The 27,523-nt window shown below is 46.0% G+C and overlaps 2 protein-coding genes across 2 annotated transcripts in view; both read right to left on the reverse strand.

Moving 5' to 3' along the window:
- LOC135916985 (endochitinase-like) overlaps positions 1–16,293 on the reverse strand; it is a 52,006-nt gene extending 35,713 nt beyond the window's left edge. Inside the window, exon 1 of the mRNA XM_065450424.2 lies at positions 16,126–16,293. The gene's annotated coding sequence lies outside the window, so the exon portion shown is untranslated. The remainder of the gene's footprint in view (positions 1–16,125) is intronic.
- A 9,766-nt stretch (positions 16,294–26,059) lies between these two features.
- Positions 26,060–27,470, reverse strand: LOC135916994 (uncharacterized). The gene has a single exon (XM_065450441.2). The coding sequence runs from the start codon at positions 27,434–27,436 to the stop codon at positions 26,060–26,062; it is 1,377 nt and encodes a 458-aa protein (XP_065306513.1). The 5' UTR covers positions 27,437–27,470.
- Between the last annotated feature and the right edge of the window lie 53 nt (positions 27,471–27,523).

Below are 27,523 nucleotides of genomic sequence, written 5' to 3' on the forward strand. Positions count from 1 at the left end.
TATTCTCCCTGCAGCAAATATACGCCGTTCAAGCGCACCATTCTTTTAGCAAAGCGAATAAATTTCTTGGAGCGTTTGGCTATTCGCTTGCATTGACGGACATCACCGATGGTTTCTGCGTAATTTCTTTTTTTCTTTTTTTTTCATTAGCACTCATTGTGTTACTGGAGCCAACAGCCAGCCGATTCTTTACTTTAAGCACTACTTGACCTTCCCAACTCCACTCCTTTGTCTTAAACCTAATCTTCCTCCTAAGCTCATCGCGTGGTAACTAGCTTATTCTCCAGTTCTTTCGTCATGCTCCAAAATTTCGGCTGTACATTAGTACCGACGGAATGCAATGACTGAACACTTCTCTTTTCAAGAATAACTGTAAGTCGCCGGTCATGAGTCCCACATGCGACCACGACTGTCGTGTGCCAATGCCTGCCATGCGCATATCGACCTATATTTTAGCCGTCCGTAAGTTCACATCTCTCGATTCGGATCCCGTGTTTCTAATCTACCTACATAAATGTATGTATCCTCGCTCAAGTTTTGTAAACTGACTGCCACTAAAACGTTCCACCCCAGATTACGAGCTTGCAATCTAGTTTGCCAAGTCGCGACAGCTGCACAGAAGAAGTTCAGAAGTGTTTCTTGTACTTGTAAATGAGCGGAGCACCAGTGCAAAGTTACGCGCACGCACTGTACCTTCTAGTTCATACTCAGGAAGTGCTTCTGTGTATCCATTCGCTTGTCCCCGTCTGCCACTGCGCAGACCTAAGTGTGTCTCACCAAAAAGACTGAAGTCATGCTCATTCCTAATTCGTGTCGCGGGCAAGCGCACTCACATCACCCAAACAACTCTTGGAAATTTTCAGAACGCGTAGCGTCTCTGCACGCTCGAGTATTTGGGTCCACCAATATTCGAAGCCACCTCGACTCAGCGACCGATTACCACTCATTCGAGTTCAATCAACGCCTAATGTTCTGCACTTTTATCCCTTTGACCCGACCTGGTGGCGTGCAGTGGATAAGGCGTTCTGATGCTGAAACCGAGGGCGCGGGATCGAATCCCAGTTAAGGGGGCCGCATTTCGATGGGGGCGAAATGCAAAAAAAACGTCCGTGTACCGGGCACTGCGGACACGTTAAATAACCCCAGCTGGTCGAAATTAATCCGGAATCTCCCTCTACGACGTGCCTCATAATCAAATCTTAGTTTTGGCCCACAGAACCCCAGAATTAATATTATTCCTTTTTTTTTTATCGAGACTGCATCCGCATGGTCTAGATATGAGCTGGTAGCATTTCACTGTTGCCGATGAAATCTGGTATGTTGCTCATTTCGCCGCTGCAGAGTGAGGTAAAGCGGGTTACTCGGCCCATCTTCAGGGAATATGGCGAACTTGTTGCACTGCATGTATAGGAAGTGACATGTAGCTATGTGATGTCTAAAGGCATAAGCAAACTTCGACCGCCTTGTGCCCAAGCTCATGCTACCGTCTGGGCCCAAAACGGTGGCATCCCGTTAACGAATCGAGTGATTAAAAAATGGGCTTGTTTCAGCATGTGATCGCTCTTGCGCTTCAGTGCTAGTGCACGTAAGATTTTGGTTATGCTGCGTGGTGCTCCAATATCCAGACTACTAAGTGCAATTGTGTTTGTTTGTTTGTTTGTTTGTTTGTTTGTTTGTTTGTTTGTTTGTTTCTTTGTTTGCTTGTTTGTTTGTTTGTTTGTTTGTTTGTTTGTTTGTTTGTTTGTTTGTTTGTTTGTTTGTTTGTTTGTTTGTTTGTTTGTTTGTTTGTTTGTTTGTTTGTTTGTTTGTTTGTTTGTTTGTTTGTTTGTTTGTTTGTTTGTTTGTTTGTTTGTTTGTTTGTTTGTTTGTTTGTTTGTTTGTTTGTTTGTTTGTTTGTTTGTTTGTTTGTTTGTTTGTTTGTTTGTTTGTTTGTTTGTTTGTTTGTAACTCCTTACTCACCGATTCTTTTCTCCTGGCACCAACTTTTGTCTTCTTCAGAAGCATTTCTGCCACAGGGACCAAGACGAATCAGGGAAACCAGCTAGCTTGCATCTCATGAACACACGGCTTCCGGACTGACGACTCCAGACAGAGGTTTGCGATGCCTCTTTTTATTACTTGCGAGTGGGCGGAATTATACGGCTGGAGTACTTTTTGCGCACGAGGGGCATAAGCTGGCTTTATTCCCTTCGTTTGTGCCAGCAGACAGGAATCGGTGAGTCAGGAGTTGCCTGTAGTAGTTCCCTACATCCACAGGGTTTCGCACTGCCTAAAAAAATGACTAACTGGTACAACGTGCCGGTACTGTTTTCAGCTACCAAAAAGCTAGCCCAGCTTAGTCGACGCATAACTTGCGAAGACCAAAAGGTTGGTGGTCAGAAAAGGCATGCCCGGTGTTTCACAGAGTGTGCCACAAACGTCGTTTATGAAATTACCCTGCCCTGCGGGAAAACCTGTGTTGGACAGACGGGGCGTTGCGTGAATGACCAACTTAGGAAATATGCAAAAGATATAGAAAATACTATGTGAATACTATGAATACTATGAAATACTATGAATTTTAGGCAGCATAACGCAAGTAGCCGCAACGGCGGCTACGGTGACGTGCGCTCTTTCACGTCCCCGCAATAAGTTAGATAGTGCACTATCTAACTTAATTTAGCTGCCTAAAATCGAGCAGCGGTGGACGCCGGCGAGATGCAGTAATATGAAACACAAGGTGAATATAAGCAAAACAACAATCAGGACGGGTCTTCGTTCCTTATGAGTGCCGCGCTTTGATGCGCTGCGGCCACCCGCTACTGCACGACAGCGCCATGTGCTGCACTACCAGCGACGCACGGTTCCCTTCGTCGCGACTGCCAGCACCAGAGCAACCGAACGGTACACTAGAAATTTATCAAGCGTGATGAGGTACCGCGTGAGAGTGAGGGCGAAGTCTGGCGTCACTCTGGGCACTCTCGTCGTCAGCGCGCGGAGCGCGATAGCAACGCCCCGGTGTGGCCCCGCGGCCGCTCCGGCCACTTGAGCCGTGGTCCGTTTACTTTTTTGGCCGATAGTACGTGGCCGGTTCCGAAACCTTTGCGCAAGCGCATGTCAGTGCCTTCCGCGCCAGATGCGCACAATACGATAGATCTTAACTCGTGTCAACCAATGAAGATATCTTGAGGCGTGCCAGCTAGGCTGCGTTGTTTAAATTGTCAAAGTGGTATACTCATCTGGTATACTCAAAGTGGCATATTCCCGCAAGAAACCTAGTAAAATATGTACGTTATGTCAAAAGAGAGAAAAATATAGAGTTTGATGGAAGCTCAAGATGCCAGTCCTGCTATATGCAGAGATTGCTACTTCGGGTCAAGTGCTTGATAAAGAAATCAAGAAAATAGTTATGGAATAGACATTATAAAATAAAAAAATTACAAATGAACCTTACATTTCTAAATCTTCAAGGGTGTCTACAAATCTTGACTGACCTAATTTAAGCAGCAGCGCCTTGATGGCTCGGACTTAGTTCCCCGTTTCTGTTCCACCGCTTTATGACATCACTTTTCTGCATTTCTGTCCATTCTCTGAGTCAAAGATTCTCGGACCGTGGCCACATCCGTCGCTGGCACAAAAAGCGATTCGTGCAATATAGTAGAGCACTTGAACTGCACCGGTTTGATAGACTGCTTATAGTTTCCCTGTGCATCCTCCCCCATATACTAAATACTCACTCTCTTCCCCTTTTCCTTAACCCCATTGTGGGGTGGTGAACCGGACGCTCGTCTGGTTGACCTCCCTACCTTTCCTGTCCTTCCCCTCTCTCTGTGTGTCCGCGTATTTCAAGCGATATCCTGGCTGCTAACCGCAAAGTGGTGTCACGTAGGACATGTACAGTGTATTCAGGTATATTGATGAAACTGCGGTAACAGCGGCAAACCGAGTGGTCCGATCTCGAAGAAAAACTTCTTCTGGTGTAAGCTGCACAAAGTGTCAGTCAGTGAAGGACGCCCTCCGCTTGCTTTCCCAGCCTTTGGGGTTAGCCGTGGATGCATGGAGGGTCAACTGATTAAATAGGACCTATTGACGGACGGTCAGGGTCGGTCGAACAAAAGCAATTTGATCGCGCCATCCAATGTGCGAGACAAGAGTTATAATGTCCTCGCGACAAAACGGGACCTCACGAGTAGATCGCTCAGATTGGTGCTCACTTTGAACGGCGTGGGACTTGACATCGCGTCAGACGTCGCAGTGTCCAGGTAACCGCTGCAGAGTGGCACCTTTGCAAGTCGGCCGTGTATGTATAAAGTTCATCCCGCATAATATATCCGACTGCGCTAACTTAAACTCATTTTGATGCCCAGGGCTGAACGCGAGTCTGAGATATTTTGGGGGGCCACACTTTTCGGCCACCCGATCACGGCGCACACGCTGTGATTCCACCTTTTGTTGCATGCGTTGCAACGTAACTCGGTTTCAGCGACAGTGTCGAAGCCTCGCATCTTGACTGTCAGCAAAACTAACCTGCACTGCGTGCCGCAATACTGGACGTCCCATTGCACGCGGTTAGGATCCACAAACGTGACTATAACGCAGCAAATAAGAGAGAGAGCTTTAGTTTATGGGACGCAAGCGGCTTCCGTACGCAAGAACTAAGGGCGACGGTACTGCGCATGCGCAGAGCTTTAGTTTAGGGGTACTGCGCAAGGTACTGCGCGTGGTACTGCGCATGCGCGGACCCTACGCATGCGCAGTAACGTCGCCCCTAGTTCTTGCGTAGGCAAGCCGTTTGCGTGCCCTAAACTAAAACTCTAATTCCACACAGCCTGCGCGGCGCCTGAAAACGCAGAGCGACGCCGCCGCGGGTCTTAAACAAGTTTTCCCGTCGTCCGCACGTGCGGCGAGCGCTTCTGTCGAAGCCAGTTGCGAAAGTACTCGCGGTGAATACCCCTCGCGACCTTGACACTGGCAGCGGCGGGTGTTTTGTCGTGAAGGGCGACCGGGCGTCCGGCGGACTCTTCTTTCGTACCGCGCCGCCTCTCGCCAAAATATATTGCACACCGCTGGCTGCACCCGCCGCGTGAACGGTGCTCGAAATGACCCGTTGTCTCGCTCCGCTATGCAGCATCACGCTTTCCCCTCCACGCCGTGCGTACGTCCTTTCCCTTCCCACGCCCACAGCGGGAACCGCTGTATGCGCTTCGTTTCACGTCGTTTATCAGATACCTGGAATTTCTGTTTCGCCCGGCTTGGAGGAGGGTCCTCGTGTGTGGCGAAAAAGAAAAGGCAGAATACGGCAGAGAAATTTTAGCGTTCGAAGAGGTAAAACAATTCATCGGGCGATTCTCCAAACAAGACGCGCGTTCTTTTCGTTTCGGCCTTTGTTTTCTGCTCATCTCGTCCTGTCTCGTTGACGTCTTGTGTACTTCTTCCTTTTAAAACGCGAGTCAACGAAAACGATGCAGTGTTGTTGACGTTGGAGATCGCTTCGCTACAGCACTGTGAAGGGTTTTTTTTTTTTCGTACATTGGCAATGGGCTTCATGTTGCTTAACGCGCATCCGTGTTCACAGGGCAGTTCATACACATTATCATCCTTGCTTCCATCCGCCTCATCTACTCTAACCTCTAGCCTTCTTCACAGTAGGGGTTAGCCAACCGGGCGTTTACGCTGATTAACCTATAGTCGTGTTTCATCTCCTATTCTTCTCTCTTTTCCTCTCTTTCCTTCTTTCGTGTGTAGGTAAGTTCAACCGGAGGGCCGATAAGGATAGACTATAGAATTAACATACTGCTGGTTACTCCATATAAGTTCATGCAAAATAAAAAGAAAGGGATAAGGAGCAAGAGTAAGCAAATATGCGATAGTCAACAAAGGTGCTGGCCTATCACGAACAGCTTAAGTGGGAATGAACACCGCACAAGAGCGAGAGGCCGGACGATATGAAGAGCGACTCGCAAACAGCGCTGATGAACGACCAATATATATGTGCATGTATATATTTTTTTATCACCAATACGTGTGGACTTCCGCGCTGTTCGTTCCCACTTTGCACTATTCAAGAACTGCTGCCGCGTGACAACTCTACAATGCACGGTTTTAGTGAGGAGTAGCACAGCCTGAGCCATTTGCGATGTACAAGTGAAATCATGCGGCGCCCGGAGAAACCGCGAGGCCAGTGAATCACCAGCAACAATTCCTCTGGGAAAGGTAAAGGTGCGCAGGGGGGTGGGGGGGGGGAAGGCTGGAAGGTCAGAGAGGTCGCAGGTCACTTCGCCGAGTTCGCTTATACCGAGGTCCGGTTTCTTGTTTACCGACTGCGTTAGCTTACGTTCCTTTCTCGAGGGCGATGCACTGCTGCTCCCGCTCGGCGTTCGCTACACAGAAGCCTGCTTCGCTATGCTATGCGCGGTGGTCTGTGCGTATTATATCTTTGGCACTCGTTGCCTATTAGCATGCGATTAACCTTGCACCCCGCGTGGCACCTCAATTTTTCATTCTGAGACCACGGATGCTGTGACATTTCGCGGTTTCAAGCGTCAACGTCGGCCGCGAAGCAACTTTGACCGTTTCTTTCTTTGTGGCAATAAAAGCAAAGAAAGAACGTGGCCGGCGACATTTCTAGTTTTGCCATTGCCAAAGTAGGATGTAAAGATGTTGTGGAGTTTGCAAGAAGTGCTGATAAGGATGGTGGCGGGACGCTTCAACGAATCCTGCCGCGCGAGTGTGATTAATGAAATGAAATGAAAAAGGCGACTAGCTGCGTCCGGAACTTGATCAATAATCAGTGAAGGTGACAGGTAAGCACATGCGTTAAAGCGAGGCAGTCTGTCGAAGCAACTCCACAGGCAACGATTAACGGGAGAAAAAGCAACAATAAAAATTATCCTATTTGGAGATTCCGACCAGTCCTCAAACACCACAAGCCCTCCCTTTTGAATCCTTTCAATTCGAACGGGTGCCGTGGTCAATGGCTATGCGCGTTAAGTAGTCCAATAAATCACTTTTGCAAGAAAGGACCACAAATGAATGCACGACAGGCCAATCAACAACTTTGGCCTCCCCCGCCTCTTTCACCTTGGGTCGTCCTTTACAGGTTTGCTTGTTCATCTCTTTTATTTCTATTCTTCATGCTGCGACCACGAGCAATTTCTTCGGCTATAATGCCGCACGTTTGGGAACAATCACCTTCGCAGTTTACTCCGTTCCCTCATCTAATTAACAAGCAGACAACAACCCCTGTGGTATCCGCCGTAAAAATAAAAAGAAAAGAGCGAACGATGTCCGAAAACAGAAAATATAAATTATTTACATTCGTGCACTGGGGTGTGGTGGGGCAACAAGTGCTCAACTTTACATTCACTTCTACCGAATAGCTGCTTCGCCAGAGTATACATCTCAACACAATGGCCTTTTGTTGCAATAGCCGCGACTGCATTATTACGTGGACCTCCGATCACGCGAGCGGACGGCAATGACCACCGCGTTAATACACGCCACCTGGCTGCCATTTCGCAACTTGCACACCGGCCGTTTCCCTCCGCTCTATTTACGTGTGTTTATTTTTGTTTTGTTTTTGTTCTCTCACGTTTTCCTTGCCACTTCATTGCGAGACAGCGCTTCCATTTTTTTTTCCCCTTTTCTTTTTTTCAAGAAGGAGCGATCACAATACCATAGCGGTGAGAAGGTATCTCTCGGTGGCTTATCTGTCTGCGACGAAGATGAAATTAAAGAGAAAGAGAATTCCGGTGTGCTTGCGTGACACGAACCGTCCAGGGTGAGCAGACGTGCACGAAGCTTCGAATCCCGCCGGATGTGCCCGCAGCTTTCTGCGTCGCTGACCCGTTAGTTTCAACGTCCGGCATCGGAACAAATCGCGTTTTGGGCGCGTGTACTTCCATATCAGACGCGATCCTTTTCTCGTGGTTAGGTTGATTGATATCTGAAGATCCGATTAGTCCTTCCTCACGAAAGAGCAGAAGGCAGCGCGATACTATAGCACAGCGAATTCGTGCGGCTCACGGGCGTGGCCTTCGACGGTGCGAAATGGACGGAGTATTGCAAGGAACGTATCCTCAGCCAACAGCTTGACGCAAAGTCCAGCGCAACGCTTTAGTAAAACCCAATAGGCATCCTGTCAAGCCCCCCACCCCCTGTCCCCCTTCGTTCCGACGTAAAAAATGACGCCGGACGAAAGGTGTGCAACTCATTTCGCCACATCCACTGCCGCATGCTTTTCCGAATGTACCTTTCTATTCGAAGGTGCATTTCGAGGTTATAATTTTCTTTGTATTAAATAACGACTTGAGAACTGACTATCACCAAACACAGTAGACATCTTACAGAATATTGATTTCATATGGATCATTTCCATTTTTTTTCCCTAGGTCTCTAAGAGATGAAAACTTACTCTCAGATGTTCCTGTTAATGGCGCCTCTTCAAATTTTTTTTCGGGTCTTGTGAATTCTATTTAGTGTTCTTCTTTTCAATTTTCTTTTGGTTTCCAATCTGATTTACTATGTGTGAGAGAACCAGTGCACTTCCAATACAATTTCAATGCATCAAACCATTTTACAGTCGGCAAGCCTCCCGTTATTCCTTGTAATATGTTCGCAGGCTTATTTTTTATTGTTTTGTGTTTTTCTTTCCTTTCTTTATTTTTGCGATTTGTTATCAGACTTCTTCATTACTGAGTCGCTGCGTATTAAGAACATCCGTTTTTATTTTTTATCTCTTGTGATAGTAACCTGTACTTTTAGTTGTTGAGTCTTGTGAACACAATATATGCATGAGATTTAATACAATGTCTCAGTTCCTGCTACATCCTATATAAAGGCAAGAACTGTGTGCTTAAACAAATAAAAATAAATAAACATTGTCACTCCCTTACAAGGTGAATACGTGTTGTCAGGCTATTTGATTTGTAGTGGTTTACAAACGGCACTAAGGAGAACGCAGAACAAATAGGGAAACATAGGGAGGCATCGTCTTGATGTCTCCCTATTTATTTATTTATTTATTTATTTATTTATTTATTTATTTATTTATTTATTTATTTATTTCACACACTGTCAATACTTCATGGGATTACAACATGAAGAGCAAGTACAGTGGTATATAGGAGTTGCGAATAATAATGCAAATATAAATGCAGTATACAGGGTGCCCTAACTGTCATCATGCACCAAAATTTTAAAATGCGCAAATTCTACGTAGCTGGACAGAACCAAGGTAATGTTGTTTGCCGTCTCTTGGAAATAATCAGATTAATTATTGCGTGCCGCCTAATTGCATAATTAGTCTTAATTAATTAGCTTATCGAATACTATAGAGATTTATAGATAATATATAAAATTGAAGAGCAGCATGGAAAACTCCCGGCACAGCTTTATGTTGCCCAATACGTGCTACGTAAAAGTGTATTTCCGAGCGTGAAAGAAGCCTGCGAATACAAGCAAAATTGCCGAGCAACTCGAGGCACACAAAACAATCTGAGCATCTCCAAGCGACGGCAAACAACATTACCTTGGTTCTGTCCAGCCACGTGGCATTTGCACATTTTTAAACCTTGGTGCATGACAGTTGGGACACCATGTATAATTTACAAGAATGTTATTCCAAAAAATTTTGCTTAGCTAAAACACCAGAATTAAGTATACCATCACAAATTTAAGATACGGGTAGAATTTTCGGGTAGCTAGAACAATCTGAAAAAAATAATAAAACAACCCAATTCAAGAAAAAAGAAAGTAAAGACACGCGATAAAAAAATACGTGATGAACATAAACAGAATGCAGCCATCCATATAATGCATAATACGAAACCTCAGGTGTAAGTAGAAAAGCACTTGTAGATTAAAGGGTGTACATTTTAAATACTAGAGCATCGCGAAGAAAGGCAAAGAGCAGAGTAACATTAGGTAGCAAATAAAGCATCCGATATTATATAGAATGAGGGTGTTCACAAAGGGTACAACTAAAAATGTTGTTAACCATGATGGTCCTGCTGTTAAACTATACTTTTGTTTGTTTATTCCTATAGCTTCTGACTTTTATTTTGCTTTACTTTTCTTTATTTGCTTCTGTTCATGTCCTGTCCACACAAACACATCTTAAGCTTCCGTTAAGCTCTCTCTCTCTCTCTCTCTCTCTCTCTCTCTCTCTCTCTCTCTCTCTCTATGTGTGTGTATATATATATATATATATATATATATATATATATATATATATATATATATATATATATATATATATATATATATATATATGTGTGTGTGTGTGTGTGTGTATGTATATATATATGTATGTATTTACTTATTTATTTAGTTATTTATTTATTTGTCTGTTGAGCTCTCTATCTCGCGCCACTTGTAAGCACTGAAGGCGACATCGCAGAAAGTGATCGCCCGAAAGTACATCCCAAATGCGCAGTGCCAATGTGATAGCGGAGACATTGAAAAAGTACCCACAGTTCGTACGATCTGCCCACCACTTCTGCGATCCGCGAGTCCTCCACCATCCTTGCTTTGTTACTTTGCGGGGATCGCCGGTGAATGTTGTTGGCGAGCCGGCGAATGAGGCGAGAAGGTTGGCCTTCATGTATGAAGACGAAGACAGTGACCCTTGGAAAGGTAACTAGAAGGAGTCATCATCGTTAAAATACCAGAGCTATACCAACCGTAGCTGGACTGGGTGTGTCGTATGCCATAGAAGCAGTTCAATGACTATCATTTAGCATTGCGAGCTATATAACAACTATGTCAAGAGAACGGTTTTGGTCTCGGGAGCTTAAACTAAAACGGTGTTCAATGGCCATTGAGACTGTCTGTGTGGCAATAGTCCAATTTTTCTTGTCCTCTAATGGCATCAAAACCACGAAGCTTGTCACAACATGTTACAGCTTTTCACCCGCCAGTGCCGGTCGTTGAAGGAGTGAGACAACGGATCGTCTATTATAATTAGCGAGCGTACCGGGCCCAGCTATGTAGTAGTGAACTTTACCTTTGGTGTCAACAACCGCACGGAGCGTATTCCTCGCAATTTTTCTGCACGTGACGTCGCCGGTTTGAGACTCGTGTGTACACACCGCGCGAAATTCGTTCCATCCGGTTATCAATTACTCCAGACGCACCATGGTGAGAAGTCGAGTCCAGTAATCCGGGACATATACTCCTGCGGCGAAGCCGATACTGGGGCGATGCGGTCGACGTAACTCTACGGGAAGCATTAAAAAAAATTGATTGCACAGCAATACCTAAAGCGCAAATAGCACTTTAGGCATTTAATCCCGACAAACGGTTTCACGCTATATGTAAATTACATGCGAATGCGTAATTGTAAATGCAAATAGATTTTAAAGTGGATAGCTCTATTAGTCTCCCACCCGCAGTTTCGTGGTGGTCGGTCGTGAATCTCACGCTTGTAGCTTCATCTAGTTTGGTGAAGTAGCGGTTGAAGTTGAAGAGCCCATGTGACGGGGCTTGAGTTGCGATTACGGATTACTCGAAAAAATTGAATATTTAACTATTTAATTGATTTCATGAAATTTCAACGCGATCGCTGTCGTTTTGTATATCCTATAACTGTATGGCTGTGCTGTTGCTTCCGCGAACAGTGATGAAACTCAGTGGGAGCGGCCATCGAAACGCGAGGGTTATTGGATATGACGAAGGTTGGCGCCGAAGATTTAAAGGATGCTTGATTTTTAAAACGAGAGCTGTGCACTATGACTCGGTGGGTTTTAACGTTGGGTTATGGAAGCGTAGGTTTACTCCTAAGATTGATGTGGCGGGTAGAGGCGTGGCGGGTTTCGAAACTATAGCCTCGTCGCGGTCCATACGCAATAACTGCTGCAGACGACTACGGTCGATCCGCACGTGACGGAGTAAACAGCTTTCCCGCTTTCAGTGCGATTCGTGCAGCCCCTGTGTGTGGCACCCAGTCATGATCAGAGATGATGCAGAGAAGTTACACTCTAAGAAAAGTTTACAGCCTTTGGAGTGCCCCTTCTGCCACACAACGATAATCGTCATCTACCTTGATGCGTTTCCTTTCTTTAACGCTGCGAGCCCGGTACTTTCCAGTAACGAACGGCATGCTCGTTATCAGCATGACAGCATTCCCGACAGGACAGCAGTGGGCGCGGCGTTTTCAAGAAAGGAAACGCATCGAAGCAGATGAGGATTATTGTTGTGTGGCAGAAGGGGCACTCCAAAGGCTGTAAATATTTCTTAGAGTGTATTGCGTGGCCATGCGGGCCAGCGTATATACTGCTCCAGTTCACAAGATATAGACAGCTACTCCGGCCGAAGCGGCCAAAAGTGCTCAGTCTATAGCATGCGCTACTGATGCCATGGTGGCAACGCGCCTTTGCCGATACCGATTGCACAAGAGCTGAAGCAATTGGTATGACGATGTTACTTCCACCAGGTCGGCTTCTCTGTATCGAGAAGAACGACGGTTATCACTTGTCACGACGCTCGGCCAACGGCGGTGCGGGTGGCGCGAGGAAAAGAAAGACCCTGCGATAGGCATATGCAGGGAGGCTATCCTTGAGTATACGCAGTACCAAGCTCAGAGTCCACTCTAGTTCGCCTATAGGAAATCTGCGATTGGAGATTTTGTTTATTATAATTTTTTTTAAACTAGTTTAGTGAGCCACAGAGTGTCGATTCCACCGTCAATCTGCATCAAGTCGACAGCCACGCCACACATTTAACGCATGGAAAGTTTTCTATAAACGCCAAGGGTACATTCGCATCACTTGTGCTCAACACTGTGTTGGATCTGAGATAAATATTTCATTATTCTTCCTCTTCTTATATAATAATAATAATAATAATAATAATAATAATAATAATAATTGCAATAATAATTATTATTAGTGTTAGTAGAAGTTTGTGGCAGTAAATATTACCCTGGCTATACCTTCGTTTTTGCACGGTCAGGGAGACAGTCGGTGGTTGCTGCTCAGCGAGAACGAGAGACCAGAGTTGACGTAAATAAAGTAGAAGAAACGAAGCGGACGCTCATTTGAGGTGGAGACACTGGATGTCACCTAAATCAATGCCGATAGCTCCGCTGCTTTTCTTACAGATGACTGGCAAAAAAAGCTATGCAGTGCTGCGATTGCCAAGCTTCGGTGTTACACGTTTTTATGCTGCCTCCATTTTCAGCAGATGGAACACGAAACCAGAGGGCGGCACTGCAGGCTGCAGAAGTCGCATAGATATAACGCTCAACAACCGTGCCAACTACCGCTTACTGCTTGCGTTATGAGTATTAAATTCATCTTATAAACTCGAAAAGTCGATTCGCCCTCGCATGTGACTGCAAGATAACTGAATTCACTCTTATCCATCAGGTTCCCGAAAACACAAACAAATATTGTTTTGATTGTAGAACTTCCACAGACATTTTGACAAAGGTGAAAAATGCCACAAATATTTAAATATACTGCAAATCGCCGTGAAACGTTTGCGGACGTGTGGCGCTGTTTGGTGGTTTTAGAAGTTATTTACTATCTCGTATAGGTAGCTCCCAGCAAGCGAAAAGAATGCGTCGGATAACTTCACACAAACCAAAAAAAGCACAATGGCGATGAGAAAGAAAACCATCTTGTTTGTATGTCTGAAATTTTAGTTGAGCTGCGGTAAGCTGCTTCGTATCCTTATTGTTTCTGACGTTAACAGAGGCGATTCTTCGACTCCTGGAAACAGAGCTAAGTAGAGAGAGCTAATTGAATGACCATTTATTTGCATTTCACGTAGCCTAGAGTCTCAGGCCATAAACTCAGGAAATTAGCCACACCACTCCAACAGTTTATTGTGTAATTGCCAATGCATGAAGCTTGTGTTCTAATGATCTAGTAGATATATTATTGAAAAAGAAAGGAATGAAAACTCGAAAACTTTCTATTCAAGCTGGTTGAACATTTTGGCTCCGGTGCGGCATGGCAAGCGACATTAGCCACACCCGTATTAAGTACCTAGTCATGCTGTGCGATTTCGCAGGCTGTGAGACGGCTAAAAAAGAACAGGCACCACGAGAAACAATTGCATTACTTTATGGCTTGGCGTAAAATATCGGTGCTTTTCGTTGACTGATTTTAATGATAGCAATCTGAACAGGGGGCAATGGGTACGCAATAATTTTGATCTTGGGTTCCTCAACGTTCATTACAACGTAAAGATACACGCGCCAGTAGTTTGTCTTTAAAAAGGAAACCAGCCATAATATCCGGGTTTCAACTCACAATCTTATGCAAAGCAGCAGATCATCGAACTGATGCGCCTTGCTAGAAGCCCTTCAATGAAGCAGGCCTTTCAACATCGAGCAGTTACAATTTTCTGCATTTACTCCCGTTACTCAACAAGTCCCCAGAAAAGTTACTCGGCTTGTACACGTCCCCTACAGAAAAAAAAATATGAAGAAGAAAAGACATCAATGTGTGCGGCAGTGAACATAACGCGGCCAGGCACCTGCATGCAAATGCGCAGATACACTTGTCAACTGAGGCCAACCGAGATTAAGGACTACGTTAAGGACGTCAAACCTGCATCTGCATATCCTGAAAAATGCTCCCGTCACCACCATTTAGGGTGATTTCATTGTTCTTTGAAAACAAGCTTATCTGATTACGAGAACTGCACCAACGAAAGGATTTTTTAGTTTTATAAGACACCGATGAAGCGGCACGACAATCCGATCGGACAAAAACATTGGACTAGGAATAAGATAAACGGGGGCCTCTCTTAAGATTCTGCGCCTGCTTTCTCGAAGCACGACTGAGCCTCTGCACGCCTATCTTTGCAACAAACATGCTGACTCACAGTCGACTAGCCGGCCGCTCCTATAATGTGTGGCGGTTATCGAATTCCCGAGCCATTCCCGATTTGGGCTCGGCGGTGAAAGCTGCTTGCGTGAACCTTTTTTTTTCTTTTTTTTATGTGCATTCTGTTTTCGTACAGTAGACTGCGTGCGTCCTCGCGCGAATGTTGATTACTGAAGTTCCGTACGCCACGTGGTGTAAAAGCTGTGAACCAAAGGCGATGTCCGGAATTGCTGGGCTTGTATGATCATGGTAATAATATGGCTGCGAGGCGGCGTTCTATGTACGCAGTGCCACCACGTGACGCAACGCCGTAAATACGGCAGCACTATACGCTTCATGGAGTTGCCGCATTATCTCAGTTGCCGCATTAGCGTTGCGAATTCACCCGCTCGCGGCAGTGCCAGGCCGTTCTGCCGTGGTTACACCGAAACAGACTTGCACAACGAACTGCAGTGCAAGACAAATAACTAAAACACCTATACAGAGGCAAATCGCAGAAAGGAAGTAACTCGCATTAGTAGGATATTGATGAGGGCTAGTTGGTTCGTATTTAGAACTGAGGTTAAGAAGCGCGAAAAAAAAAGCAAGGACACGAGGAAACAAATACCACAGGCAAGCGCTGTCTGCGGTATTTGTTTCCTCGGGTCCTTGTTCTTTTTTCGCGCTGCTTAACCTCAGTTCCGAACCAACTCGATTCACAACGCCGACTAGGCAGCGTTTCTAGCCGGAGGATGCAGTTCTGTTTCCCAACCCACGGTGCCTTCGAGCTAACGTTCTTTCCTTCGGCGGCACGCACTTTGAAGAGTGACAAAAGAAACACGAGCCGGCGCATCTGAAATCTCGACACCCTTAATCGCCTACGACTAACCCGATGACCCGGCGGCGGCGCCTTCACACTCTGCCGCGGCTTCAAAACAAAGCGTCGAGACAGGGCAGTCGAGCGCCGCATCGCAGGTGCCGTCGGCTCGCTTCGTTCGTTCGCCCCTGGCCGGTGAAGCACATGCAAGCTAGATCGAGGGAGCAATGCGCGCGCATCGTGCACCTCCGCTGGAAAGCACGCGCTGTCACGAAGCAAGACAGCGCGTGACGGCAGAGAGGCGCCGAGCGGCCGCTAATGCTCGTCACGGGCTTTTCCCCCGCCGTCTATAACTTCCAGGCTGCCTTTCCAGTCACTGTGTGCGAGAGCGTCATTACAGACAGAGCGGGGAACGTGCTGGACACACCTCGAACGGGCGCTTTCCATGGCGAAGCGAAGCAAGAAAAAAAAAAAGCCCACGTCCAGCCTGAACCTTCCGACTGAAAGGCCTACCTGCAACCACCGCCAGGAACCCACCGCGTGACGTCTGAGTCCACTGTAGCGAACCAGCGAATTGGAAATGGCGTTCACTTTTAAATATGGGGAGGGGGGGTCTAAGTTTCTCTATTTTTTCTTCTTCTTTCTTATGCCGGACGTGGCCCTCGCGTCCGGCCGCAGTTCGATCTGCGGCCGCCGAAGCATTTCGCGTCCGCTGCGAGGGAAATTCCGGTTTCCGCGTCAATTAAATTACGTGCGAGCACGTGGTAGCGAACGTTTCTTTCGAGCGTGCGGGGCACGCTGCCCGATCTGCGAGCGGCCGAGGTCGCGGAGTGTGACGCAACGGTTTCCTTGATTCTGACGCGCACTGGGCCATCCGGATGCTGCATTCGTCTAGGCGCGCTATACCTCTACAATCTCAAAACAGGAACCAAGGAGGTTGTCGCGCACGTAAAAGGGAAGAGCATCGATTGGTGCCAACTTCTCGCGACGAGCTGTGCGGTCGACTCGTATATAGCGGCGAAGCCCAACACTCAAGATTTTAGTAACTCCAGTATATTCAGAAGGCGCCCTCTTAGAAGGTAGCGTCGGAATTCTCAATCGAGCGCCCTTTCACATTTGTTACCTTGGCGCAATAAGGCCTCTAGCTTTACTATGGAATCATTACAGAACCTTTGCGCCCCCGTCCCATGCGTATTTTCACACCATATTTATTTATTTATTTATTTATTTATTTATTTATTTATTTATTTATTTATTTATTTGTACATACTGCCACGCAATAAGCGCTATAGCAGGAGTGGGCTAACAGGAAAATTATAGACAGAAAAGTACCATACAACGAATAGGGTGATGTGCTAGGACCATTCATCCTGTATGGCAGATACAAAACTTCGGGGTGAGCATGAGTGAACAGACCCAGGTAAGGAAGTCCAGTATTTTATGGAACGAGGGGAAAGGCTGAATTTAAACATATTGGTGGCCGTGCTAAGTATGACATCAAGTTCAAGTTGTGATGCCGTCTCGTCGATGACTCCGGCGCGAGGTGAGTATAGTTGTTTTTTGAAAGTGTAAAAGAAGAATTGACGATGCTGTGCGAGAAATCTAACGGTGATATGCGGCAACGTGAATAGATAGTGGAGAAGACTTAACTTTAATAAAAACGACGGCTCATGTGAGATGGTTTAGAAGAATGAAACTCGACCCGCCGTAGTTGCTTAGTGGCTATGGTGTTGGGCTGCTGAGCATGAGGTCGCGGGATTGAATCCCTGCCACGGCGGCCGCATTTCGATCACATTTCGCTGTTTTAATTGTACTTCACGACAACCAGTACAACCGTTAGCCACATTACGTCATCGAGAGAAAACGCTTCGCGGTGAGTACAGATGCCGTCCACGGTTACCTTCAGTTAGGGGAAGCACGTGATCAAGCCAATAAGGCTCGCACATTTCTTCTACGTTGAGGTAAAAAGTGACCCTTATGAGTTATCTAAATGATTGGTCTGTAGGGTTTGGAGACAAATGTTTCATAGTCGGAATATGGCGTAAATGTTTACGCTAAACAAATGAACATGTATAATCTTGATGTGGGCTTGGTTTTGTATTGTTTGCCTATGTGCGCAAACCATGTATATGTTGTGTGCGGATGTATTTATGTATGCATGTATGTATGTATGTATGTATGTATGTATGTATGTATGTATGTATGTATGTATGTATGTATGTATGTATGTATGTATGTATGTACGTACGTACGTATGTATGTATGTATGTATGTATGTATGTATGCATGCATGCATGCATGCATGCATGCATGTATGTATGTGTGTATGTATGTATGTGTGTATGTATGTATGTATGTATGTGTGTATGTATGTATGTACGTATGTATGAGTTTTCAGCGCTCGTCCTGTTTGCTTAAACAACCTAATGAAAATTTTACCGACTCACCCAGTCGTCCACCTTGCGGCGTATATACTGTATGTGTCTATATGTATGTTTGAACGAAACTGCTAAAGACGGGACACGGCGAGTGGCAAATTGCTTGCTTGCATTCGCGATTCGCGAGCAACAAGATCAGCATGCACATACCCCTGGAAGCAAGTGGTGTCTGCCTGTCTTTTTTTTTTCTGGACCACCTGCGCGCAGTCGGCAGCAAAATATTGTGCATTGCGATAATAAAGTTTCACCTGCTGCACGTTCATGCAGAAAGTCGTAACCCCTCCCAAGATCGCTCCTGCAACGTTTCTCTTCCTCTCTCTTTCTCTCTTTCTCGTTCACGAAATCTTCCCCTCCGGCAGACTCGCGTGCACGCCGGCCCCGACAACCCGATAAGGATGCAAATCTCACGGTGCTCGCAACCGAACGCACGGGACGAGCGTATATTGACGGCGTAAGAAAATACGTCCAGCGAGTTTGAGCGCCGGCCATCTCCGTCGCTCCGCGATGTGGCCTTGAACGCCACTCCCGGCAATTAAGGATCGTATCTCCGTCGCATGACGCCTAGCTACGAGGACCAAATCGGTCGGCATCCGTACATGCACGACCACTCGTCGTCTCAACGGAGTCGTTCGTCAGTGCCGCAGGCTCGCAGTCGCAGTACGTTCGTTCGGCCCTATAGGATGGCGGTGAATGCAGTGCGAGAGGGTCAGCCAGGGTCATTTTCCGGTGCGAGCCACTTGTCTGGCAAACCATGCACATACTACACTATACGCGCGCTGTTTTCGACGCGGTCGTCATCGGCATTGTAGCCGCAATGAAGTGAAAACGCTCCGCGTCCCACATTACAGCGGTCGTTTGCAGGAGGGAAGCGAGTCGTTTGGCGAGCCGTGTCTCTGCGAGCCGCACTCAAGCTGTCGATGAGTGGCACTGCCGAACGAGCGCCACGCAGCGGCGCACGCGTTGCAGTCGCGCGCAACCGTCATTCATCACGAGCAGCGGCCACATGCATCACGTCTTCAGCGTGCTCGGTAATGGGGAGTGACGCAGGCTCGAGTGATCCGCCGCATCTTTCGCCTCGCGATGGAGATGTTTCACGTACAACCACGACGTTGTATGGCGAGGGCACGTTTCCCATGTGCATGCCAACGTGACACCCCTCCCGCCACTTGTTTGCCTGTTAGCATGCTGCGGTCTGTCTACTTTGTTGTGCGGTGTAGGGCGTAGTTTTCGTATTACTGACACTGCATCTTCCTGTGCAGCCGTTCTCTGGACCCCCCCCCCCCCACCCCCTCGCCGTCTTTTCGCGAAAAAGAAGACACGAAATTCTGTTCACGTAATTTCGAAACAACGGTCGCACACAACCGCCCAGTATCTCGGAGTCAGTAATGGGGTGTAGATAACCTGCGTGTACAACGAGAGATTTTATTTGTGTCTTGTTTAGAGCTTCGTTTCCAGCATTATCACGAAAATAAATACGTCTCGCTGACAGCTTGCCACTGTGTGAACCGTAGAGGTTCCTTACACTTCTTGACAGGTGAATAGCGTTACTCCAGAAAGCGGACTCTTCAAAGTTGAGCTATATCTTTTTTTGCTTAACAGATATCGGAAAATCTTTTTTTTTTCTCAGCGTCTTCTATTTGACCAATTCCACGCCTGCAGCTACGACATTCGCTTATCTGTTTCCACAGTGTGTCGCCCGTTTAAACCCAGCGCTGTTGGCTGAGAAAACAGAATGACGTCTCGGGATCACCTTTTATATGTGTACATGAACAAGTACGGAGAAAGTCTTTTTCGAAACGTCTAAACTTAAATAACTGACAATTCGATGCATTCGATAAGTGACCGTAACGTGTAATCTTCTTTCCAAATTTAGAGAAAGAAAAAAAAAATCACGAGCCCGAAAAATAGACCGAGGCAGACGACAATACAAGTGCTCACTTGTAAATCGTTCATCCCGCAAAGTAGTTCGCAGTGTATTAGCGTCCCGTCTGTTATTCTAAGAATGGAATAACGAATTTTCGATTACTTACTTCATTAATTAGTTAATATAATGTTTATTAATATAAAGCTGGCTACATGAAAAGGGAATATGATCGGATCAGAAGACTCCTTTGAAAGAGCGCGTTGTTTCGATAGACCGACGTGTCTGTGGCGTCTGCGCATGTCTGTATATGTCTGTATATTAATGTGCCTTCGAAAATGAAGAACTACAGGTTTTCCCGCTCAATTTATTCGAAGCGCCAGTCAATTTAATACGAGTGCCAGCCAATTTAATCCGAGCGCCAGTGATTTTAATCCGAACGCAACTCAATTTAATCCAAGCACCAGTCAATTTATTCCAAACGCCAGTCGAAATAATCCAAAAGCCAGTGAATTTAATCCAGGCATAGCGGAATCAAGAATCTTTGAATTTCAAGACTTCTGAAAGTTTGCGAATATATTATGCGTTAATACCTTAAATGAACGAGCGAGGTGAGAGACCAGTAGCTATCCTGCCACGTGACTAACGACAACTTTTGAAAGTTTTTTATTTTCTACTTCGTTATGAGAGCGACACAGCAGATGACAATTCTCGAAATAGATTGAGAGGAAACGTCAGCATGAATACGTTAATTGAGTTGATACACATGCGATTTGGTCATGGCTATCAAACGAAACAGTAACGAGTGATTCGATTATAATCACTAGGCCCTCGCAGGGCGGCATCTGTCGCTAGCGAATACGATTCACTTCGATATACGGAGCCTCTAATCGAACACCTTGTCGTCGATACCACTAAACACTAAAACATTCACGAATTACATTTATTTGCATAATACACCTGACTGATATGGTTGAGTCACTAGTGAGCACAAGTGAAATATAATGCACAGTTCAGGGTTCTCGGTGTTTTGCACAACATAACTTCATATATAGCCAATGAAATGCGATAAAAAGAGTGACTGCGAATTTTGAAACTTCGAAGACGAATCGAATGGCTCATGCTATTCGATTCATATTCGATCCGAGAATTCACTATTTGAAGTTACTGATTATTGGTGTTTTTTTTTAGTATAGAAGAGGTAAAAACACTTATCAGAGTATCGCAGGAGACTTGATTATGGATGTGAGAACAGTTCCGAATGATTCTGCTGCAGTGTAACTGCGGTCGTTGCGTAAGGGTTCCCGTTCCTGAGCAAATGCATCGGGAAAATAACTTCTGTTGAATAATTTTCAGACATTCAATAAGAATGGCTCGCTTTTAGGCAGTCTATAGAAATATTTCTTCTTATTTATTTGTCCAGTTTCACCTTGTTTGCAACCCTTTAAAACGATGTGCAGTGTCGTAGTATCACACTTCTCTTCTTTAGCGGATTCAACACTGCACCAGCGTCTGGTAACATGCTGTTCCCAATGTTTCATTACTGTCATTGCCATGGCGTCCTAGCTTATTGAAAGCAGTCATTTACCATTTACAAGTTGCTAAGTTGTATGGACGTCTAATGGCGAACAGTGCTACAGACATGCATTATTGTATATAAGCCTTATTCTTTTTCTTTTCTTCTCTTTAATATTTTTTTCTCATGCGGACTCCGCGCATTCTTCACATTTCATGTTGCGTTAGAAAGTAGAAAATATTCGATATTTGATTCGATATTCGGTTGTCGTATTACTAAAATAGTAGCATTCGATTCGATTCGCAAGTTTTCCTTTTCGAACACCCTTAATAATTTTATTTCAAGGCGCTGCGGACTATTAGCCCCGAGAACGAACACGAGCGGCGCTGCGAGTGCCGCTCGCGTGACGTCAGGGCACGGACTCGCGCCTGTCGTCTGCTACAGTTCGTGCGTTGTACGGGCGCTTCCTGCGGTGTTTTCGTTTGTTCGCCCTCGTTCTCTCTGCTTGTATACTTATGGTGGTCGTCTCAAATATATTTTTATGACGTCTTCCTTTGCGAACATTTATTCAAAGAGCTAATTTCTTAGACAACAATGCAGCTCTCGAAGGCAACGCTACAGTGCCAGCCGAAGCGACGCAGACCAGCCCATTGCGGGTTTTTCATACGCGGATAGACAATCGCAAAAGCATACACTCTAAGAAAAAAAGGACTAAAAGGGGTAGGGAGGTTAGTCCTTTTGGGGACTAACTGATTTGCCACAACCATTAGTCCTTTTGGGGACGAACTGACATGGGATGAACTGTTACTCCCCATGCACTTACTCCTTTGGGGACTAACAGTTGCCCCTGCCCGATGGTCCTCAAGGGAGTAACAGTAATTCGTTCCGATGCTCCGCCAAGGTGGAATTAATGAAATTAAGCATTTATACCATAATAAAAAATTAATGAGCTGAAAAAAAAAACGGGCCCGGGGTAGGTAGAAATCGAACTCACGTCCTCTCTCTCACAAGTCAGGTACTCTAACCACTACACCACGCCGCTTCTTTTTTTTTTCCACTGAGCCTTTTTTTATTTCTTTTTTTTTTCATAGCAGGTACCATGTACGGAAGCGTTCTTTCTTCACAGCTTTTCTAACACACACACACACACACACATACACTGCGAATTGCACATCTATATGAGTATTCATCTTTGCTGCAGGCGCTTCTGCCACACCTGCCATCGCTTGCTAAACTCATCTTCGCCGCCCAGCAGCGAACTTGTATACGCGAAAGCATCACAAAAGTGCGTCCACGCAGGTTTTGCGTTTTCTAGTGCTAGGACGTAATCAGTTCGGGATCTCCAAATTGCATACAAACCTAGCAATAACAGGGTTTCAGCACTGTTATTTTTGTCATCTTCCAGTGTCAGATATTTAACGTTATCCCAATTTGGGTATATCTGCACGTCAAACACAATTCGTATGTTGTGCCAAAATAGTACTGCATTTGTACAAAACAAAAATACGTGCTGCAACGATTCTGGATAGGGACAGAGAGGGCAGTCCGTTGACCACGGCACGAAGAAACCCTTGTTACGTAGCCATGTTTTTACAGGTAGAACTTCGACATGTAACCTAACAAAGAAATCCTTAATCGCTGTTTTTACAGGATATTTTGGCAGACGCTTGAAAACGTCAGACTCCAGCTGGCTTCCAACTCGAGACCGATATAGGGGTGGTGGGAATAGCATATCTATAGTGTTCCAGTACAGACTCTTCCGTTTTACATTTTTTAGATACTCTTGAGAAAAACGCTGCTCGAAGAAGCGAGCTGCCTGCTCCACCTCCCTGTAGAATTTTAGGGTGCGGGCTCGTGGGACTCCTTGGGCACCTTCGATCCACTCGCTTAAGTACCCCCCTCCTAATTGTTTGAAAGAATGACGTATAATATGATGAGTTTGGTTTTTGAAAAAAAGGTACCTGTGAACTTTGAGTTTTATCTCTACGTTTACCAGCCCTAGGCCTCCTTTTGCCTTACTTAAGAATAAGTTACTGCGCCTCATGCGCTCAAACCGCGACTCCCAAATATATGTTGCGCAAAATCTATGCACTCGATTCACCTGAGCCGGCAAACAGGGCATCACCTGCGCTGAGTACCATATAGCTGGAAAGAACACAGTGTTACACACAAAAGCTCTGTTCATAAGCGGGACCGTTCTCCCATGCCACTGTTGCACTTTTGCCGCGAGGGTACCACTTCGAATTGTATTTTGTCCATTCTGTAGGTTGGCAGTATTAAAACACACACCGAGGTAGATGATGATTTCAGACGTCCACTTCACCTCTAGGAAGGTGGTTGGTTTTAAGTCCCAGGCACCTAGCCATGCACCCGCGCACTTTTCTCGATTCACTTTAGCACCAGAAACTTTACAAAAGTCCATGACATGCTGCACACCTTGGCGGATTTCCTCTCTGGAGGCACCCACAAGCGTAAGGTCGTCGGCGTAGGCGAGGACTTTCAGAGAAGTATCTGCGAAACTGAAGCCTGTTATGTTGCTGTCGTTCAGAATTGTTCGGCACAAGGGTTCTAAGTACAGAGCAAAAAGAACTGGTGACATGGGGCATCCTTGCCTAACGGATCTGTTGAGCTGTATGGTGGGAGTTGTTTGTCCGTTGATTACCAGTCGCGTCGTCACTTGTCTGTAGCAGACACCAATATATTTTAGGAGTCGGTCCCCAATGTTGCAGGCCTTAAGCAAGTTGAAGAGAAAGTCATGTGTTACTCTATCGAAAGCCTTGCTCAGATCCACTTGCAAAACCGCTGCCCTGGATCCACCAACGGAGGTAGCTTCGCTCAGTATCCTCATAGCGTGCAGGTTATCACTGATGCGACGGCCTTTGATGCCATAAGATTGATGGTTGCCTATAACTGCTCCGAGGGCAAAGTCCAGCCGTCTAGCTATAATTTTAGCAAGTATTTTGTAATCAGTCGTTAAAAGACTAATGGGCCGGAAATCGCTCACTGTCGGAACTTGCCTTGAATGCTTCTTTGGCAGTAAGACAGTAAGACCTCGTCGCATAGATGGAGGCAGTAATACTCGTTTCAAAATGTCATCATACACATCTCGTAATAATGGGACTAATTCCGGTGAAAATTTCTTGTAAAAGGCAGTGCTGAGTCCATCTACTCCTGGCGATTTTCTTGGTTTTAGCTGCTGTATGGCCCATTCTATTTCGCTTTCTGATATACACTCATCTGTTTGCTGTTTTGTCTCGTCATCTATGCAGTTTAACGTTGAGGCATACTTTTGCAAGAGTTCACGGTCGCATGTGTAACTTCCGTATTCGAAGAGGCCTTTGTATGCTTGAGTGAAGGCAGTCTCGATGTCATTTTGTGATTTGAGAATACTGTCCCCGCTCTGTATTGCTTCTATTCTGTTTTTCATGCCGCGCTGTCTTTCTTTTGTCTTGAAAATCTTGAGCGGTTCCTCATCTCTCTGCTGTGATTCCGTCCTAGACCTGATCATAGCGCCTTTATATTCTTTCTCCAAGATTGACAGCAGCTGGCCTTTGCACTCTTTGATATCCTCTGTGAGGGTACCCGGGTGACAGTTTTCGGCTTCGATTAGATTTTTTAGAGTTCGTAGCAAGCTCAGCTTTTCGCTCTTCTTCAGTACTGATTTTTCCTGTCCTTTTGCAAGTAGAAACATCTTACATTCTTCCTTTATCTCTTCCCACAATATCGTATCTACCTGTCCTCCTTTCGTTTTTTCCTTGATTAGATTCTTCATGCTGCCGAATATTTCTTTGTCATCCAGCAGACTCTCATTCAGCTTCCACAACTGCCACTCTTTGTGCCTCTTTCTTGTTATTTTCTTTTCTTCAAATACGGCTGTGACAAATGCATGATCTGAGAATGCAACAGGTTGCACTTTATAACGCACGTTGTACGATGAGAGGTCACTAGACACGTAAAACCGATCAAGCCTTGAATGACAGTCCCCTTGCCAATGTGTAAAACCATCATTATCTCCTGGCGCAATCTCGGTAACATCTTGCAAGTCATAGTCTCTCAAAAGCTTCCTGAGCTCTGCTAGGCTGGTATCTGGCGATCGCTTTTTCGAACAGTCTGAAGCACGTAAAACACAATTAAAGTCTCCGGCAAACATGGTACGGCATGGTGAGTCAAGATACTGCCTCAGGCCTGAAAAGAATTCTTTTCGTAGCGGTGCGTCATTCGGAGCATGAATGGAAACAAGCTTGTATGGTTCATTCCGGTATATCAAATCCACACTACATACACGGCCGTTTCGGTCCTTGTCCCACTCGGGGTACACTAGTACCGCTGAGTGTTTCTTCACCAAAACTGCCGTCCCTCCGCTGTAACCACAAGCAGGCGAAAAATAAAACGAGTAATGGTTACGAACAAAGTGGTCCATCTCTTCCAACTGCACACTCGATGAAAGTTTTGTCTCCTGAATAAACGCAATGTCAACATTTTCTTGCAGTAGAAGATTGAGAAACCACTGCTTCCTCCAGCGTGCGACCAAGCTCACGCAGTTAAAGGTTGCTAGCTTTAAGTAAGCCATAGTGATAAAACTGCCGATACTCCGGCCAATGATGCATACCTTTGAGGCGTGGTCTTTCCGGCTCACAAGGAGCGCTTGTGACGTTTTTCCACGGGCGGTATCCGAGGAGCCGTGGTAACACGGTTCCTCTTCATGGCCGCTTTCGATTTTACTTTTTGCGCCATGCTTCTCATCTCTGTAATGCTCCCTGATGTGCCTTCATCCTCGTCCGAACCAAACTCAGGCATCCTTGTGGCCCTATTGCTTGCGTCCTCCGGCTCAGACTCCAGGGAATGGTACACCTCTGGCGTCTCCGCTTCCATTGGAAGGTACGGGGCTTCAGACGCCGCTGGCGTCTTGGGACATTCCGCTCCTAAGTCCGCAATCCCTGCTTCTGTCGCAGATATTGCGTCGTCAGACGCCACGGGCGTCTCGAGGCGTTCTAGTTCTGCTGGGTAGCTCACTTTAGACGCCGTCGGCGTCTCCACAGGCACTGAAGGGCACGGAACTTGAAGCACTACACTGCACTTTTCTTCGGGCTCCCCCGAGATTTTATCCGTTGTTACAGCGACAACAGGTGATACAGGCTTCATTGGAGAGTCGGCCTCAGCTTCTTTTTTCGTGGTTGGTGTTGCAGGCTCAGGCACCCACGAGGAAAGATTGATGTTACGAGGCTGTAAAGATTCTACAGCTTCATCCTCATCCATGAGCGCATCTGTGTCGTCGTTCTCGCCGTCTTCCCGTGTCATGGCAGCGTAAGTTTTCCTGCAGTCGTCAGCTTCGTGACCAAATTTGCGGCATGCAGAACACCGCGGGATACGACAATCCTTTCTTATATGGCCCGATTTTTTACATCGCAGACACAGGGGTGGTCGTCCAGGCACAATTACAAGAGTGTTGCTGCCCTGAATACGAATCTGATGCGGAAGCGATTCGACAGTAAATCCGTGTTTCAGTCTCAAAGTCACCGACCTAGATGAGGTTTGCGCTCCCTTGAATTTTCCAGTCATCCACGTTTCTCTACTCATTTCTTCAATTTTCCCGTATGGTTCCAACGCTTTTCGCACGGCGTCGTCACTGATATGGTAAGGAAGCCAGTGAAGTTTGACTCTCACCTGACTGTCGTTGGGGTCGATGACAAGGCATCTTTTACCCTTGATGCGCAGTTCCTTTGCATCTACGAGCACTTGTTTTGCGGCCATGGAATATGTCGTTAGCGCCCAGACGTGATTCATCTGGTAGGCACCGATCGATGCTACATCCTTGACTACTTGTAGGCGCTCAATTTCTGCTTCGAAATCGTTGATTCGGTAGGGCCTGGCAGACACATCGCAATGAAGAAATACAGTGTTCAGGGAAGCGTTTCCAGTTGGCAGTTGGGGCAGAATAACCTTGTAATCCTCATCAGATACAGTAGAACCACGGCCTGAAGCCGCTGACACCGCTCGGAGAGAGCACATGATCCCAGCGTCCGACGCGCACGAGAGCCGACGAAGGAATGACTACACCACGCCGCTTGGTTGACAAGACCAGATATTTAGACGATG

The sequence above is a fragment of the Dermacentor albipictus genome, chromosome 1, assembly GCF_038994185.2.
Source record: "Dermacentor albipictus isolate Rhodes 1998 colony chromosome 1, USDA_Dalb.pri_finalv2, whole genome shotgun sequence".
In the NCBI taxonomy this organism is placed as follows: Eukaryota; Metazoa; Arthropoda; class Arachnida; order Ixodida; family Ixodidae; genus Dermacentor; species Dermacentor albipictus.